Source organism: Sipha flava, unplaced genomic scaffold (assembly GCF_003268045.1).
Source record: "Sipha flava isolate LNK unplaced genomic scaffold, YSA_version1 232_pilon_pilon, whole genome shotgun sequence".
Taxonomy (NCBI): Eukaryota; Metazoa; Arthropoda; class Insecta; order Hemiptera; family Aphididae; genus Sipha; species Sipha flava.
Window position 1 is genome coordinate 899,121 of NW_020272869.1, and position 19,388 is coordinate 918,508.

General features: G+C 30.3%; 1 protein-coding gene across 1 annotated transcript in view; it reads left to right on the forward strand.

Moving 5' to 3' along the window:
- Window positions 1-19,388, forward strand: part of LOC112683661 (zwei Ig domain protein zig-8-like) — a 517,617-nt gene that overhangs the window by 397,643 nt on the left and 100,586 nt on the right. The window contains exon 3 of the mRNA XM_025554794.1: window positions 2,527-2,699. Coding sequence (XP_025410579.1) covers window positions 2,527-2,699 — 173 coding nt within the window. The remainder of the gene's footprint in view (window positions 1-2,526; window positions 2,700-19,388) is intronic.

Consider the following 19,388-nt stretch of genomic DNA (forward strand, 5'->3'; position numbering starts at 1 on the left):
TGCTCTTATCACGAACTTTTCATTCAGATTTAAATCGATTCACTATACATTTAATATTTTCATCTACTCACATTTATTTATTATACATATTACCAATTGTTTTCACCATCACAGGCAAATCTGCAAAAGTGTGTCATCTATTGATAAAAAAAAAACCGCATACAAAGTGATTCAATCTTTTACCTCCGTTCTTTTTTTTTTTTTTTTGGTTATATTCAAAAGATTAATTGACTTTCAAGAATCGTCCATCAACATTTTGAAGTTGGGTCATTGAATATACGCCCATATTTATGCATCGGTGTATGCTAAACGAACATATCTCATTTGTTGGGTTGTTTTATATTATGACGCTTTAAAATGACGCATTTGTCATAATCTTTATCTGAGATAATGTGTCATTTTATAGCGTCATACTATGTCGTATTTTGGTTTAACATTCTGCCCCGTTACAATCTACAATATAATGTAATTATTTAAAATCTATTATCTTATTTCAGCATCTTTTGAAACGGTAATAACAAAATTATAACGTAATATTACACGAATTAACAAATATAATCATAAGCATTCATTTCGAGATTATTTGAACGTTATATTAATTCATATAATTATCTAAATAAAAATTTACTTTAAACGAATTATAATAAATCGAACAAATATTTTAATATTTATTTGTCTGTCACGACTTAACTGTGCGTTTTCTGAACTCTTATGAGTCGTATTGAATACGTATTCTCTGAAATAGTGTCAAGTGTTTTCTACAAATCGCACGATGATGCTCATTAGCACCATGATCCGATAGTTTTCTTTCAAGTCAACGTATAATATAAAAAAATTAATTAATTTCGCGTGACTCAAGTACTTCAACGATTTTCATCGTAATCAAATTATGCTACCTTGTAAATCTACTCACACATACACAAGCAAGTGTTTTTTTTTTTATTTGTTGCACATTTAAAATTTAAAACCATGAACGCATTATGTTAATTATAATAGTTTGTTTTTATAAATATAACGCCATAATTGTATATATAATATGAGCGTTCGGTACAAAAGGTCATATTTTTGGCATTCTATTGATTTTGTGCATAATTTATAATATATATATATATATATATATATACATTGTTTGCAATAATGTATTTAACACGTGAATAATATTGCTTTACGGTATTGTTCGTAACACGGTGATTATTACCGCGTACCTATAATGCGATATTGTAATAATATAATTAAAAAAAGTAATAACAGCTACATTTTCTAATAAATATACAGTTTTCCCTAAAAATCATGCCTTATTTTCATTCATCGGAATTTTTACATAAAAAAAGGTTTATTGTGAAATATTTTTCCTTGGCTCAATCAAAGCAATAACAAATTATAACAGAAATCAAGATTAATTGTTTTTACAAACATTTAATTTAAAATAATAAAAAATAAAATAAAAATTAAAAAATTGTTAATATTCGAAAGACAATACATCAATAATTAATTTATATACATATTTATATTTATATTGAAATAATTAAGTATATAAATGCTTAGTCTGGATTATTACTATATTTTTAATGTACGGCCGGTTTCAAATTAAAAATAATGTAAGATAATATCGAATATAATGTACATTTGTGGAGTAAATTAATTCAAATTTTACCGTTCAAGAAATTATTTTAAGTTGAGAGATTATTGTTTTTTTTATAAATAACGGTGTTGCTGTAGAGAAATGTGCAAGTTTGGTCGAAATCTGCACGTCAATCCTAAGAGTCAGAAAATTTACAACGGATACTCCTCTGAGTTTAAATCAGTCGCTCTCCAGACATTGTTAATAATACTTATATTTTCTCATTTTATTTTATAAAAATTTTAAAAATAATATAATATAACCGGTTCAATCGTTTAAATCACTTGATTGTACATAAAAATTCAATCAAGAACATGTACATTTCATTGAGTTAACAAATTAAAATAATTCTAATTTTGCTAATGGTTAAAAGTCACTATAAGTTACTAATTAATAATAATTAATTTGAGTTCACCTACACTTGGATAATTTATCACTATGCGATTATTTTAAATCTCAAATACTTATTAAAACATACAAATTAAAATTTGCTGTTAAAAACCTGGAATTAAATATATTTAAATATACACTTCACATACAATATTTTATATTTAGGCGATTTAAAAATGTTTACTTTATTCCTCTGGTTTAATCGATAAGCTAAAATTTTAATATAACGTGACTCAATAGTTATAAAAACGTGTTTTATAATGAATATTTTATGGGTTCCTAGAACAGTATTGCACGTGAATTATAAACAGGATTCATCAACTTTATTTTGATAAAAGATTATTTATTTGTATATATTATTAGAACCCTCACTAAATACTTTTAAGCTCGACTACAAAACAAAGATTGTATAAAAACTCTACTTAAGGCAATCAAATATCACATGATAAATAAAACAAACACTAATACATTATTTTACGTCATATATAACGAAAAAAAATTTCCATCATTTTCAGATGTATCAGAATGCTTGTTGAGCAAATCGAACAAACATCAAAACAACTTGGGCGAATTCTCAGGAAAACCTGATCTGCCGTTTTTCGATAAGGCAGCGTCGAAAAATGTGACGGCTCCGTTAGGAAAAACCGCATACCTCAATTGCAGGGTTAAAAATCTCTCCAACAGAACCGTAAGTATTCAAATTACCCAATATTTATTCTGTAGTATCGTTGCTGTATTTCGAAAACCGGATAATATAGTTTATTTTTTATTTTTAATAAAACAAAATTAACATACATAACTAGCTTTTGTATATTTTTTCAAGGATAAGAAATTGCTAGTTCAACATGCAATTTCATAAGAAATCCAAAGAATTTTTGGGAAAAAAAATTACTTAATAATAGTCTGCTTGATTTATCGTTCAAATTAAATATCATTTGAATAAAAAAAAAAAGTCACACGTGGACGTTAATAATTACACAGGGTCGGACGGAACGGTATTATATTCATTGCTAGCGATTATCATATTTGAAATTCATACTAAATTACTTAAGGATTTGTTTGTATTTGAAAATAAAACCACTATTGTTACTTTTCATAAGCAATTATAGATTGTTATCTGTATATCACATAAGGAGTGGTTTTTTTTTAAAAAAAATATATTTGGCTTTTAAAAATATAGATTGAAGTTTCCCTGAACTAATTTAAGTACTATAAGAATTATTTCTATAGACAAAATATTATATTCGATGAAACAGTCTTCTGGGCCCAAAACGTTTCGTGGTAGAAAAAATAAATAATTGGATGAAATCTTGTGTAAGGTTTACGTAGCTTTTTTTTTTTTTATTATTATTATTTTTATTCGTTTATGGTTTATCCAGAAAATGATTAAAATTATTTTAAAGAAGAAAGCGTAGAGCTTATAGTATTTTATAATAGAATATATTGGTTCTCAAAACATTTGAGTGGGATATAAAAAATATGAGCAAATTTCGGGATTTTAGCGAGTTACTATTATATTAAATGTATTTTAAGTTAATAAGGCGTGATCTATTGAGTTCTTAAGAGTAAGCCTTAAAAATTATTTTTTCCGTATCAGTCTTACAACAGTGTATAAATACCATAAATAAAAATAAAATAACCGAAAATCTTTCTTTTATTAGCCAACCTTTATAAATTTTTAACTTTATATTATTTAATTTGAATACGAAATGTGATATTAAATTGAACAAAAATCAATTTTTACGCTGTGCATGTGCACTATGGTAATATTTATTATTATTATATATGTGTGATATTTTTTTGCGTTTATTTTCTATACACACATGTGTGACACATTAAACAGTTTTGATGTAAATTAAAATTTAGTGCTGTTTACAACATTATTTATTGTTATGCCTGACATTAACTGTTCTTATATTTTTAGGAAGATATCTCACAGGTCCCTATAACTATATAATATTAAGAGCAAAATAAAAGCTTTACCACTAAAAGTGCATTTGCTTTTAATTATAAAATCATGTAATATACCTTCATCAGTTATATTTAAACGTTACGTAAACATATTATTTTCTGTATTAAAAAAAAAAAAAATAAAAAATAAATAAATAAAAATATATATCTATATTACAGTACATTATTTAATTTCTGTGCCTATTCAAAATAACTCGTTGGGAGTGCTCAATAAAAAGCCTGTCCTTTATATTATTCGTTTCCGTTTCATTAAAATTATTATTATTTCTTCGACTTTTATCTATCCGATCGACTTCACGCATCGGTGGTTGTTCTCATTTAATCGAATGACAATAAGCACACGACCATGTTCGATGTCCGAAACACATCTTGTCCAATTCTCCAATTATTGGTTGTTCGAAAAATCATGCGGAAATGACATTAGTAAATAATAACAGTATGATATTCCGCAGCTCGGTGGGGATACAACGTGAAAGGAATAAATATTTGTACAACTTGATATTGTTATTTTATATATATATATATATATGTGTGTGTGCGTGTGTGTGTATGTATTGTACATTTTCGCTGAAAAACAAATAAGAACAATAATATGTATCTCAATCAAGATGTAAAAATGCTTTTTTTATTCCGTGACACGTATGAGAAGGGGCTTACGTACCGGGGTTTTCGACACGGTATACATGAAAGCGCAATGTTTATCCGAACCGCCGCAGTCGCACGTACCTGCTACAAACGAGAATGCTAGCCGTGTTTTAATTGTTACACATCGGACCCGCGAAAACCACAAATATCTGCCGAACCTGCACCGGTACCTGCCACAAAAATTATTTATAAAAGTAAGACTTCGCGGGATCTCCGATAGTCGGTTAGAATCTACGCGCGACCGAATGCCCTTATCGAGAACGCACTCCAGTCGCAACGATTTTGGAAGTTTTCCGATGTGCGTGAAGTTGGCTCCTCTAAATCAAGCTAGCGACTCCAAACCTTCACAGACATTTTGCAATTAATTTTTTATAATTTACTATGTAGTTTTCAGAATTTTCATATTAGCGGTTTTTCCGGAAATTTATATTTTTTGTTCGGGGGGCCAACTTTACCACAGCCCCCCCAATTTTAAGTTAGGGATTCCAAACCTTCACAGGAATTATGCAATTAATTTACTATAATTTTCTTTGTAGTTTTCCGAATTTGTATAACTATGATTTTTCTGGAAATTAAAATAATCGTTTAAATACAAGAGTTTCAAGCTATTTCAACAAATTTTTCATCAAGAACAAAGTGTTACAATTGGCTTCTATAATATTCTTTCGTAACGATTTTATTTTTAATCTTGTACCGTTACGTAAGTTTGGTAGTTGAAGATTACGTAATAATGTAATTGGAGCACCAATTTTTAATTTTAGCTTATGAGGAGGAAACCCCGAAGGAAAATGAGAATTGAGAAATTCTTGTGGATAATGAATAGCATCATCTGTTGATGTAACTGTATCAATAGATAGATATTCACGTGAGTGTCCATCGAATTTTAGAAGGATGATATCATTAATTTCTCCTGCTGTTACATTTCTCGGAGAGATAATAGCTCTTTCACATAACCACTGATAAGATTTATTGGACAGATTAAAAATTTCAGGATAAACTGTAGAAATCAACTCTTCCACGTTATTGACCACCCGTCCAATCATGTGATTGACAGAAATGTAACCATTTTCATTTTCTAAAGTTCCATTTCTAATTTTCAACAACTGTGCTGGAAAAATATCGTTCCCTCCGCATAAATAAACTCTCATGTTTGTTCGCAAATAAAGTTTTTCAACATAGTTCCATATATAAGAAGATTTTAAGCAAGCATTAACGACATCAGCTCGAGTACCTTTAGGGATTACTGGTAAGATTTGACGGAAATCACCAGCGAAAACAAATGTTATGCCACCCATAAACTTATTATTAAACCTAAGATCTCTTAATGTTCGATTAATTGCTTTGATATGTGATCTATGAGTCATTATACACTCATTCCACACAACGAATGAGTATTCTTGAAGAATTTTTTCAAGAGGGCCGTTTTTACGAATCGGACAAACGTATTCTGTATCAAATAATACATTTAACGGTAAATTGAAAGTCGAATGAGCAGTTCTGCCGCCACTAAGGAGAGTTGCTGCTATACCAGATGAAGCCACTGCTAATGCAACTTTACCTGAGGATCTAATTTGAGCCAACAACAAATTAATTAGGAATGTTTTTCCTGTACCACCCGGAGCATCTAAAAAAAAAAAACTCTTCATTGATGATTCATTACGCTTTCTGTAATAACATTAAAAGCATATTTTTGATCATTTACTAATTTTGGTAAATTGATTTCTACAAATTCTTGTATATAGTATAGATAGATATATATTTCTATATTTCTTTCTTCCATAGAATATTTCTTCTTGATAACTAAGAAATATAATAATATTTAAATTTAATTAATTTAGATATGCCCACGAAGCCCCTAAACTTCTTTCGTGGAGCCCTAGGGCTCCGCGGATCACAGTGTGAGAATCACTAATTTAATCACTTATAACCAAATTATTTTGAATTTCGATTATATAGACCGTCAAAGAAATGTTGATGTACGATAATGTGTAAACAACAAAATGAATCAATTATTGTTTAATCTCCATGAATAATTATTATTACTAATTTTTTTATTTTTTTGTTTCTTACATATTTTTCAAATATTATCATTGGGTCTTATTATAGGCTGGAGCTATGATCCCGTGTGTTTGATACACGCATTATACATGGTATTTGCAGCACTGATTCTGATATATTATGTATATAAATACAAATTAAATTTATTGTAAAAAATAAATTATTGTTATATTGAACATCCAAATATTTTCAGCATCTTACAACGGGAAATATTCTATGAATCTAAAATATATATATTTTTGTAAATATTAACACTCATATTTAAATATTAAATTTTCTTGATACCTCTAAATTTATTACACTAAACTACTAAGACTTTTTTTAAATTCTCAACATCTGTTGAAGTTATACAAGCGTGATTTAAGTATACCAAGTCAAAAATGTTTTCTTGGGAAAACCGTGAGTATGCAAATTCTGAAAACTACATAGCAAATAATAGAAAATTAATTGCAAAATGTCTGTGAAAATTTGGAGTCGGTAGTTTGATTTAGGTGGCCAACTTCACGCACATCATTTTTCAGGATGCTCCGTGAGAAATTTATATTCGCAACAGCAGCAAAGGCTGCTGCACGTCATCGTACCACGACAAATACGCGTGTATAATGTAAATATTTCTTCTCTCCAATAATCTAAAACGTTTTGTAAACTTGAAGTAACTGGCGTGCATTGCTCGGGTCTCAGATGATCTAACCCTGTGGTCGAAAATATTACATGTATGAATATACACTTAATCGGATTCGTGTATGATTGTTTGGAAATTGTTTTTAATGCGCTGCTATCATTTAAAACCCACCAAAGGCCAGTTGGATAACAGTCATAATATAATCGTTCCTCTGAAGTTTTGATTTCCAGAACTATTTGATCGTGATGTTGTTTACCAATGACAGCGCTAAAGGTAGGCCCGGGCGAGCCGATGCCCGACTAAAATATTTGATTCGATTTAAAAGTTTGAACTAGAATTTTTTTAGTATTATTACGTAAATAAAACACACTTGTAATGTCGAGGTCTAGTTTTTATAAATAATACACTTGTCACATACAGCTATAGTTATTATAATTATAGTTATTATAGTTATTATAGTCTTATAATTGGTGCGGTTTAAGGAGAAGGCTTAGACAGGATTACAATAATATTATTCTATAATTCTAATTTAAGAGAATTCTGAAAATATGACTGCAAGAGCTAGTAATCTAGTTAGAATTCACTAATAGTGAATTAAATTAAATTGTTTGATAAATATTTATGAAAATTAAAATTTAATTTTTTAAAGAAAAACAAAAAATAATAATAATAATAATCCTTTATTGATTTTGGGCAATTATGTAATTTTATAATTTTTATAAATTTGTACCACATAATTTTTTTTTGGAATAATTTGATTAATTTACACAATTAATTTATTCGATGGATATGACTGATACCATTATTTAGATTATCAAAGTAGTTTGATTATTTTGATAAGCGAATAATATTATTAATATTCATTATTTCAATAATCAAATTATTCGATTTTTCAGTTCGATTATTCCCATCACTACAATCATCGTTTAAACTCCGTTTAGTGTTGAATGGATCTTATATAATGTCTGTAATGTGGGTACCTAGCGACTAGAGATTATAATCTATGTATCGCTATAGTGACCAGTGATTATTTTTAGTGTACATTTTTTGTCTATTTGGTCGTGTTCTGTCATATTTTTATCTTTTATTACATTTATTCTTACAATATTATTACTATTTAGGTACCCAATATGTTTAAACGAACTTAACGGTTTTTTTTTTTTTTTTTTACGTGGCTAGTAAAAAAAAAGTTTTTCCTGAATTATTTAATGTTTCAAGTTCAGTGTCAAACAATAGGTACCTAAATATTTTGTTATATCGTATTAACTATTTTATCTCTGTTTCTACAATACAAAAATGCTTAAAGCATAATGTACTTAATACCTACAATTTAAATTTCAGAAACTCCTGGTCACTGAGACTGTGACACAACCACCATTTTTCGAGGGAGAGGTCAAAGGCATTAAGAGATTAAATAAACAATGTTTATTACAAAAGAACTGTACTTATATACGGAGGGTTAAAAGTAGGGAGTTCAAATTAAGGGCGCTCCGGTCATTCCTTTCATTTTTTAACTACCCTGTGATTATACCTGCCCTAATATATGATATATGTTGGCCTCTTTTTGGCCCACCATGAGAAAAATTTTTGGCGACTCCACAGCTGTTAACGCCCGGATTACGGTAAAAATGAACTTATTTGTAGAAATTATATCGTAAGAATGAAAAATGCACATAGTTATGAAACATGACGTTTTGATTATTCATACTGTTATAAACACGAGATAGAGAAAGTTTTAAATTTATTTTTATTGTAAAGATTATAAAAGAGTAAAAAAAAATTATCTAGAGACACTTTTAAACAATTCACTTCAACGCACTATTTCAGATTTACATGACTTTAATTTAATTAAAGCTAGCTTAGGATTTTATATTTTATAATTTATAATTTATTTAGTATATTCATAAAATCTCCTTACATTATTTGTCTAACAATTTTCCATTATCAATCCATATCTACCCCCGCCCCATATAACGGGATATTTACTAAACATGAAACATAAAATATACAACAACGCATTTTCAACAGCTACTATAAAAATAATATAATAAATAATATAATCACTCAGAAATATGAATTATAAGCTACAAAAACATTTAACCTTAAATCTAAATATTTATAATATATTTGTGTATAAAAAGATACTTGCACATGTTTCATCGTTGATAAGTCATAATACACAACACGAATAAAAAGCATGCAACTTTTATTTAATTGATACAAGTAACACTTTGATACCATTACAATAACAAATTTCATTAAAGAAAATCATAATTTTAATTTTAATAACCGTATACATAAGTGAAAAATTGTTAGTTATATAATAATAAATAACCGTTGCCGCTGGTGTTAATAAAAGATCAATTAAAACAATAAAAATAAAAAATAAAATTTATATATTTATTATTATAGCAAATTTGATGTAATTATTGTATTTTAATGAGAATTCTTACGATTTTAAGAATAATATTCATAATTTTTAATTTAAATCTGTGCGTAGGAAAGTTCGCAGCTAATTTAATTTAATTAATCAATTCAAATTTGCTTTACCAAAAGAAAAATATTCGAAAACGGATACTCGAATATTATGTTTCTTTTTTATTCTATGAAAAATAATTGAATAACAATGCGACCAACCCTAATATATTCATACGATATTTTTCACGAGTGTCTGTTTTGTATTTTTTGAGTACCTGTGTGTATACTAGTGCTCTACATGGTCCATTATTTTAAGGAACAGACCGGACTACAGATTTTACCAGGGGACCGAAGTCGGACAGGACCACACTTAAACGTTAATCAAAAACCAAAATTGGACCGAACCAACAGCTTCATATTATTCTTAGACCGGACCGGACCAGTAAATAAACAACATTTAATAAAGTGAATCGTAGACCGGACTGTCGGTCCGATCTTAAAACATTTTGGATCTTTTATGGACCAGTCCGTAAGGTTCAGTCTGTATTAGTCCAGACTGTACCATATGATGCGTTTAGTATTACACTGGATCGGATTACCCCAGTTTATAAAAAAATATGTACTTAAAGTTGTAGGTTTTTTTTTTCGTTTTATTTGTTTACATAACAATATCTGTATTTAAATTATAAGTACTATGGTTGGGACTGGAGTGGACTGATTTTCATTTCTTTTTTTGAAACCGGACCGGACTGAAAATAATTTAATCTAAGGACTGGACCAAATTACTCCTAAAAGTTATTGAACGGGACCAAACCGATGATTCAATAATTTTTGTATGTTAGGACTCTACTAGACCGGACCACGGTCCAGGCCGGTCCAGACTGGACTGATTAAGACCGGACCACGCAGAGCTCGAGTGTATACATATATTAGCTATATAATTTTAATTAATTTTACATATATGAATAAAGATATGTAAAATTTAATTGATTTTACTTTAAAGAATAATTTAATAATATTAAACAAAATTCTGTGTATTTATACGAACGACTGGTTAGGAACTACAGTAAAACCATGTGTGTGCATTCAATCTATCAATATGAAATTGAGTGCATACTTCTGTGTACAAGTCTCCTATTACGCAATATATTTAATGACTATGAGACGCGTAGATATATTGCAGACACAAACATTTAATAACATCATGTTTGAAGCAAAGAAGAGATTATTTGAAGATTTTGATTAATTTTTCTAAGTAATAAAATCATGCTTTATAATTCGAGCATGGGTTTTATTACAATGTACATTTTTTTTCAGGTCATCTTGGATAATACTTAACAAATTCATAAATAATTCAATGTTTAAAATACTTCAGAGGTAATTCTTATTCTGCAATTTTTGCAATTTTTAATTTTTAGTAAGCTATTTCCATTTTTTTTTTTTTTTTATATATATATACCAAAAACTAGATATTTAACAAAATAACGTATTTAATAAAAATAGTTGCGTAAGTGCAATTGAAAGGGCATTTTTGGTTTTTTATTTCCAATGTTTTTAGAGCAATTCAACCCGGGCCCTAATTATAAACGTATGTAAAGAAAAACAAAACAAGGTGAACGATTTCGTTATATTATTATGTCGCACAAATAAATGTGGAGCATACATAGTGCTACGTAGTACCGCCCGCGAATCGCATACGTTGGTGAACAACATCCTGAACATGCGCGGGGTTAATCGACGCGACAGAGCGCTTGTCGTCGAGGGTAGTCTACATTACGTAGTTTTGTAGTAGGTTGTACTCAAGTTTCGCGTGTATAAGATTGTTGAGTACGCGTTTGAGCATTGAACTTGTGTATACACACAGATGAGTAGGTGGTAAAGACAACGCACACACACACACACACATCAACAGTATATAATATTATTATAATTATTAATAATATTAGTGGCGTTAGTAAACTTGTGCACGAGATTATACAAACGCCGGATCTCGGTGATGCGCGGGAATGACCAATGTTATCCCGAAGGATCGTTCTAAAGTCTTTGCTCCGCGCGGGCGTCGTTTAAACAATTTCGTATTAACCGGCTTTTGGTCGACATTAACCTCGAGCGTACATACTTAAGTGTATATATATATATATATATATTATTTACCAGTTGTACGTATTTCGGGCATTAGTGCGTGTGTGGGCGAGTGCGTTTCCTTTGGCCGTTGTACAAAAGTAATTGGTTGTTTGTCGCACGTGAACCCGGTAACGACGAGGGACTTTCGAGGGAACTGATATAACATTATCATTCTGTCACAATAATAATAATAATTGTATACATTAGAACTCATCGCGACACCAGGTCCACTTGTCTGCCGAATCGAGTCGCGTTAACGATGAGGTCCGTCGTTATAATAATTATGTCGAGTGAATCTATCGCTGCGACCGCGCGCGATATCCGGTCGGTACAGGGACGGCGGTGGCAGTCGTAGGAAACTTTGGCGCGTGACCGTCGACGACGAGGTGTCAAAACGAGGTTAACGCGGTCTTAAGATAATAATAATGTTACCGGTCACAACCACATTATTGCGTGCACTTCGGGCTCATCGACACCGCAGTGTTTTCCGTCGAGTATCGGATGTATTCAACTTCGGGTAAATCGACACCGGAAACTTTTTTAACGAACGTGACAACTACGAATACAATAGAACGCCGCGTTCAGTCCATAACCCCTAACCGCTTGGCGGGAAGTATAATTACGATATACGTGCCGATCGAACTATTCCAACAAAATATCGTTTCTTGCCCGAATGCGCGTGTACACGAGTGTGATTATTATTAAAATTTATGCGTGGCCGGTGTCATTCAGTTGCGTGTACGTTTCCGTCGCGATCATCTCAACGTGATGATATTCGTTTACGCCGACCCCGACGAAACATTAACGTAAACGTCGGATACATGAAAAAAGTACTATACAGCGAATAATAGTAATATTGTCTCAATATCGAACGATCGAAACGGTGAGAGTGAAGTGGAAAGTTTAATATTGAATATATACTAAAGTTTAATCTGAAAACAGTTGTTGTGCTCAAAGAAAACAAATTATTTTTCGTTTCATTCTGTTATTGTAAAATTCAAGAATTGTTCGACCACTTTATTCTTTAAATTACGGTTTTAATATTTAAAAATATTCAGAGTGGAAATATTAAATACCAACGGACAACAAGAAACGGTGGTAAAAATAAAACAGAATCAAATCTTAGAACAGTGTTGTCCTTTGGGTGAAGTCATGTTAGGAGTGCACTTTAATAAAATATTATTATGTTTTAATATTATATAATTGTATATACTGTATGCAATATACAATAAACAATAATATATAAGTATAGTCAATAGGGTTTTTTTTTTTTTACTTATTCGATATATGAAAGGTCGAAAAACAATAGTTGACAACGAAAAATTAGTATGTAACACGAATTATGGCCCACATAATTATAACAGATAAAAATGTCGGTTTTGGTTCATTATGACCGTTGATCGTGCCTTGCAATTATCTTTTTTATGCTTGCCGTATTCGTCATTTTCGAGTGACGCAGTGCCGTGCAATGCAGTACAAAAATAAATTGTACAGTGAAAATTCATTGGGGGTCCTAAATCTTTTTTTTCAGCGTACTAATGTGGAATTTCGGCAATCACTGTAGCCAAATCTAAATATCTACACCGGTTTGATATAGATTCTATACATTCTATATCAGTTTTTTGATGCTGACACTGAAACTTTTATTCAAAAACCTTACTCCAGATATTAATAATATATGCAGTCAAATTCAAGCTCATCCTATTAAAATGTATGCACTAATTTTATTATTATTTTTCTGTAATGAATATCAGATATAATGTTACGTTTTGAATACCTATGATACCTCATATATAAATAAAGGAATTACATTTTACAATAATAAGCATTTAGTGTATTGTTGATATTACCGTTTATAGCCATGTTTTATGTACCTTCCATTTTTAAGATAATTTTCATAGGGGTTCTGCATAAAAATATATTATTGTTTGGTATTCTATGATCTCAGAAAGTTTAATAAACACTGTCTTAGAACGTTGTTATTTATTTATTCACGTGGCTTAACGAAAATTCAACATAACAGCAGATTTAATTTAGTTTATAAGTAATAAGCTTGTAAGCTTTAGAACATTAAGTCGACGAAAGAAAAGTTGAACAATTTATCGAGAGAAAAAGAATCAGATCGTAGCATCGTACTTATTATTAATAATGGTTTTTCTCACATAATAATAATTACGTCTTGTGTTCAAGTGTTGCGTGAACAACCACTGATTACGTATGTAAATCCACGCGTAGTGCAATCGAAATAAAGTAAATACGAACGATAGCCGTGTTAATATTATAATTTAAAATATATTTATGTAAATTTTAAAATGTATAACGCGTAAATCGTGGAAACGAAATAAATATAGCATCGACCCGTATCGAATTCGAGAAATCGGGAATGTGTGTTGGCTACCAGCCACCATATTGTCGTGAAATATTGACAAAGAATGGTGCAATTCACTCGACGATCCAAACACTTAAAACTTATCAAACAACGATAGTACATACAATTTTTCCGTGCAGCCATCTCCCATCTGCCAGCTGGTTAACGGTAGAGGGACGCGCGGCGTGGTCGTAAAAGGATCGTTGCCATGGGCGCAACTAGAGCCCAACTATCGAGAGTGCTAAAATTACTGAAAATAAAATTAAATGGTAGTTACTACAGATTATAAGGATCTGGAAAAAAAAATCAGAAGTGCTTCATTTGAACTCAGGGGTGATAAAAACCACATTGCGCCTCCCTAGTTGTGTCTATAATCGTTCCACTCCGTTATGCATGTGCTCGGACGATATACGTCCCGCAGCGGTATAATGCGTCCATGGAAACGGTACGTCCTTTGGCGGCTCGCTAATTCGCTGCCAGATGACGTTCCACTGAGCCTCGGACGTGTCAGTTAACTCCGAAACTCCAAAAAAAACGTCGTACAGTGTCCGAGTCAACTGAAACTGGCACCGAAAAATAGAATATTGATTTTGGGTGGTTGTACTTGGTTTATAAATTCCAAATTTGTTGTTACGAATCATTACGAATTGGTTACTGATTTGTGAAACCATTTTGACATCAACATTTTTACTTGGCGCCAAGGTCAGTGATCTCGGCCGCCGTCAATGATCCGGTTCACGCAGTGGTTGCAGCGGCAGTGGTGACGGACGTGGTCGGGGAATCATTTCTCATCCCTATCCCGTACGCGTCCTCCTTGCGCCCATCTCATTAATGGCTCAACACTCGTCGGACGATCTTTTCGCGCGGGCCGCATTACTCACCCGTAAATTTCATCCCGGAAGGATTTAACGATCTCCGAGACAGTTTCGTGGTGGCAGTGGTCAAGTCCCCGGTCGTCCCGTCAAGGAGAATCACCGGTAGTCGACCACACTGCGCACCCGCGATCCGTCTGAGTCACCGCGGATTTCAAACACGGTACCCGATGTCCGACGCAACGTGTTTCTAAGCCGCGGACAACAACTTTTTAACAACTAATCCGTTTATTCGTTTTTATTTTTGTCGAGGCTGTTATTGAATTTCCTTTTAAAACCTATCTATATCGATCCACGATCAGTGTCCACGGTGTCCCTAGAGCTCATCGATCGTACGCGCAAATTTTTCCGACCTTTGGTCTCGGGTTGTCGTTGGCGACATTTATCGATCATCAACTTCCCCCGACGTTGTTGCTCAACACATAACGCATAATATGCGTGTACGTCCACTCCACATGTGTAAACACGAATATATATATGTACGTGTATGTGAAATCCTATCCATCAGCCAGCCTTTTCAGCCGGTCTGGAGACCGAGAACAATAGACCTGGTTAACCGAAACGGTTTTAATCGCGCCGAACAAAACGTTTCGTCTATTGTTGTGGTCTCAATTGTGTTTTATTTTAGTATTTTTATTTTTATTTTTTTATTATTATTCTTCGTATTCCCTCCCTCACGCACGCCACACGTATATTTTATGCACGTATATTATATGCACCCAATCTAACGCACTACATGTAAAATAAATATATGATTATATATACCATGTATGAAAATGAAAAACAATTAAAATACCTATACAGATACGATACTTCGATGTTTTGTTCCCTACGCGTTAAGAATAATTGTTTCGCACGTATACATAATAAATATAAAAATATTTGACACGCTTCAAGTTTACAAAAATACACACATATGTACAAGCTCAAAGAAATAAAAAACACGCTTTCAGAACTTGTTGAAAAATGCGCTTGATAAGTTTTCAGCGAAATATTATGAACCGCAAAATTCTTCAAAACTATAAGTTTTATAAATTTGAACCGAACGCAGAACTTCATAATTTTATGAATATTTTATGCATGATTTGTTTATTTTTATTCGAATTCAATATCTATTAAGACAGCGTTTTGATTTTTATTGAGATAACATTATTATCTATATAGTGTTTATAAGATATTATTATACAAGATTGAGATAATTTTCTGTAACAACTCTTTTATATATATTTAAGCATCAAAAACTAAAACAAATGCTACAAATGAGGATACAACATTATCATAATTATATTTTATAATAAATTAATAAAATAATACTTTTAAATTAATATATAAATTAATTAATTAATGTATAGTCTAGGGTATTATTAAATGAGTAATTTAGGACCGGGTTTGAATTAAAAATTCATCATCAGGTTTATACAAAGTTAATAAAATCACGGCTGAATACGAAAAACTATAGAGATAATTTATTTTAAAAGGATAAATTATTAAATACGAGTTGTTATTAGACGTAGATATATTAATAAATATAAATACTTCGGTTATTATCAGACCTATAAACTATGAAAATTTAATAGGTCACTAAATATTATTAAAACTAATTTTCTTTATTCCATTGTGCATGTGTACCTAATTCTTCTAAAACTGAATTAATGTAAGTTTTATTTTAGTTACTAAATATTTTAATTCTGTATTGATATTAAAATTATTATTTATATTATTATATTTATTATCTTACATATATAAAATTAATTACAAAGTATTATCTTAAATTTAATTGTATTACATTTTATTATTGAATAAAATAAAACAAAAATAAGGAACTAGAGGAGGCAAAACCACCTGTAAGTTTATTTGTTCTAAAAACTGCAGCTCTTGAAACTCTTGGTAGGTTTATTATGAATAAATATTTTTAAAATTCTAATATTTACGCATAAATACTATACATGACTGAATATAGTGAGAATATAAAGTAAAACAACTATCTTGTTTGCAGAAAAAAAAAATAAATATAAAGATATATTGTAAAATATTTGATAGGAATTTGTTCCGAAGAAATTTATTGTACCAAATAATCGAGTTCACATATTCCCAGTAGACAGATATATGTATATGTATATGCGTGTGTGTTTGTGTGTAACGTATGAGTATATTCACTTAAATTTGAAAAAAATAAAATAGATACTTTTGAGTTTTTATTTATAAATCAATATCAGAAAGACTGACGCACTCAACTTTCTGTTTTTTTATAACGGCGAAGATAGCCAATCTTCATTCTAAACTTATTATCATAAAGTATAACTCATTTAGCGAATGTAATTATGATCTAATAATGGGCTTATTCACGCTTAACATACAGTTTAGCAATAAACTCACATTATCTACGCTTAATACTGTAAATATTGGTATGCTTGTCGCAGTAAATATTCTCTTCCTACGTACATTATAAGCGTTAATATTATTCCGAGGTAATATATAATATATGTAATATTATGAATCCAATCGTTTTGAATTATACTCAGCGGGTCGTCTAGACTATATAACGATAACATTTGTGTACAAATAATGTACACGAATTTATTGTTGTATTATTTTTTTACATTACTAGAAAACAAGTAAAAAAAAAAATTTAAAAATACCGTTTCCATTGGATATCCTATATAGATCACAAAAGTTGAATTAATACCTGTTTTCAAAATTGATTAACTCATTATCGAGACTTGTCTTTCCGAAATGAGAAAAATAAACATGAAAATTACAATCCGCTTCGTTAAGGGTTTTGAAAATAGTATGTTTGTTTGGACGATTTATAATAGTATCTACGTTTCGTTCAGTACTCGATGAATCAATTGCACGAATCGGACGTGTAAGCCATGTAACACCTGAAAATAATTTTTAAAACACAGTAGACATTACACTTAGTTATAATGACAAACTAAGATTAATGACCTTATATCGTAAGTCCCGGTAAATTCCTGTATTGTCTATACTAATTTGTTACGGCTATTATAACATCCATATAATATTACTGTACTTATTTTGTGATGGTCATCATAAAAAAATATGTTATCTATAACAACGGTGTAGTATTTTCCAAACTTGAATTTAGTGGTAAAACGAAAAAAAAAAAGAAAACAATTTCCAGAATACTTTTAAACCGTAATAATATATATAAACTAATATATAAAATAATTATAATGAAATTACTTCCTGTTTTACTTTTAAGTGTATTCTTGTTACGATTTAGTAACGAAAATACAACACATAATATTGCATGTTTATATATATACCTATTTTGACCAATTTTTACTGGTCTCTCGAGTGTTATTTTAAACCATTTCTACCGCAAATCATTATTATATTATCGTTTACACAGGTGTGTATTTTTTTTAATAATTAATATAATAAATTATTTTTCCTCGTAATCCAATCGTTTTCAGGTTCGTCGATTACAAGTGTTCCCTGCATAACATAATATAACACTATAAGTCATTCAATCTATTATTTAATACAGTAATCCAGACATGAAAGCTGCCACGTTTAGACGAAATGCACTGGAAAATGCGTTTGACCATAACCGATGTACACTAAAAAATCACCTTAGGTATTTTACGTGCGATGCGCATTCCATTGTGCGTCTCCCAAAACACGATGTTTTGACGGATAATGAGGGTGTTGCTATCGGGTGTTATACGATTGAAAACAGTTGTCGGCAAATCGAAGAAAAGATATTTTATACCACATGTTCAAACGATTCAAAATTATATTTCCAGTGACGTCGTGGTTTATCTTAATTTTTAGAAATAAAGATAATTAATACGATATCATGGTAAACAATTATTAATATTGCTTATAGTTTTGATTTGTGAATAAGTCAAATTCAGTTGTATGGTTGATAGCAGGGTAGGATGTTATTCATGTTATAGAAATAAATTATTATTTGGATGATTTTTCATAATTGTTGATTCATTCACATGATTCATAATTATTTGAATAATTTTCAAACTTTATAATTCGAATAAAAAATTATTCAAATGATTGTCAAACATAATTATTCGAATAGAAAACTATTCAAATAATTTTCAAACATGATTATTTGAATAAAAAATGATTCGACAATTTTCAAACATAATTTTAAGAATAATTGTCGGCTATTTTATTTAGGTAAAGATTGTATTTTTAGTTATATGATTGTGAATCGTATTTGATTCACTATGAATGCAAAAATATAATATATATTCAATGTATAACAAAATTTCTGTCAAATTGGCCTTGGGTAGATTTATCACTAAGTATTTT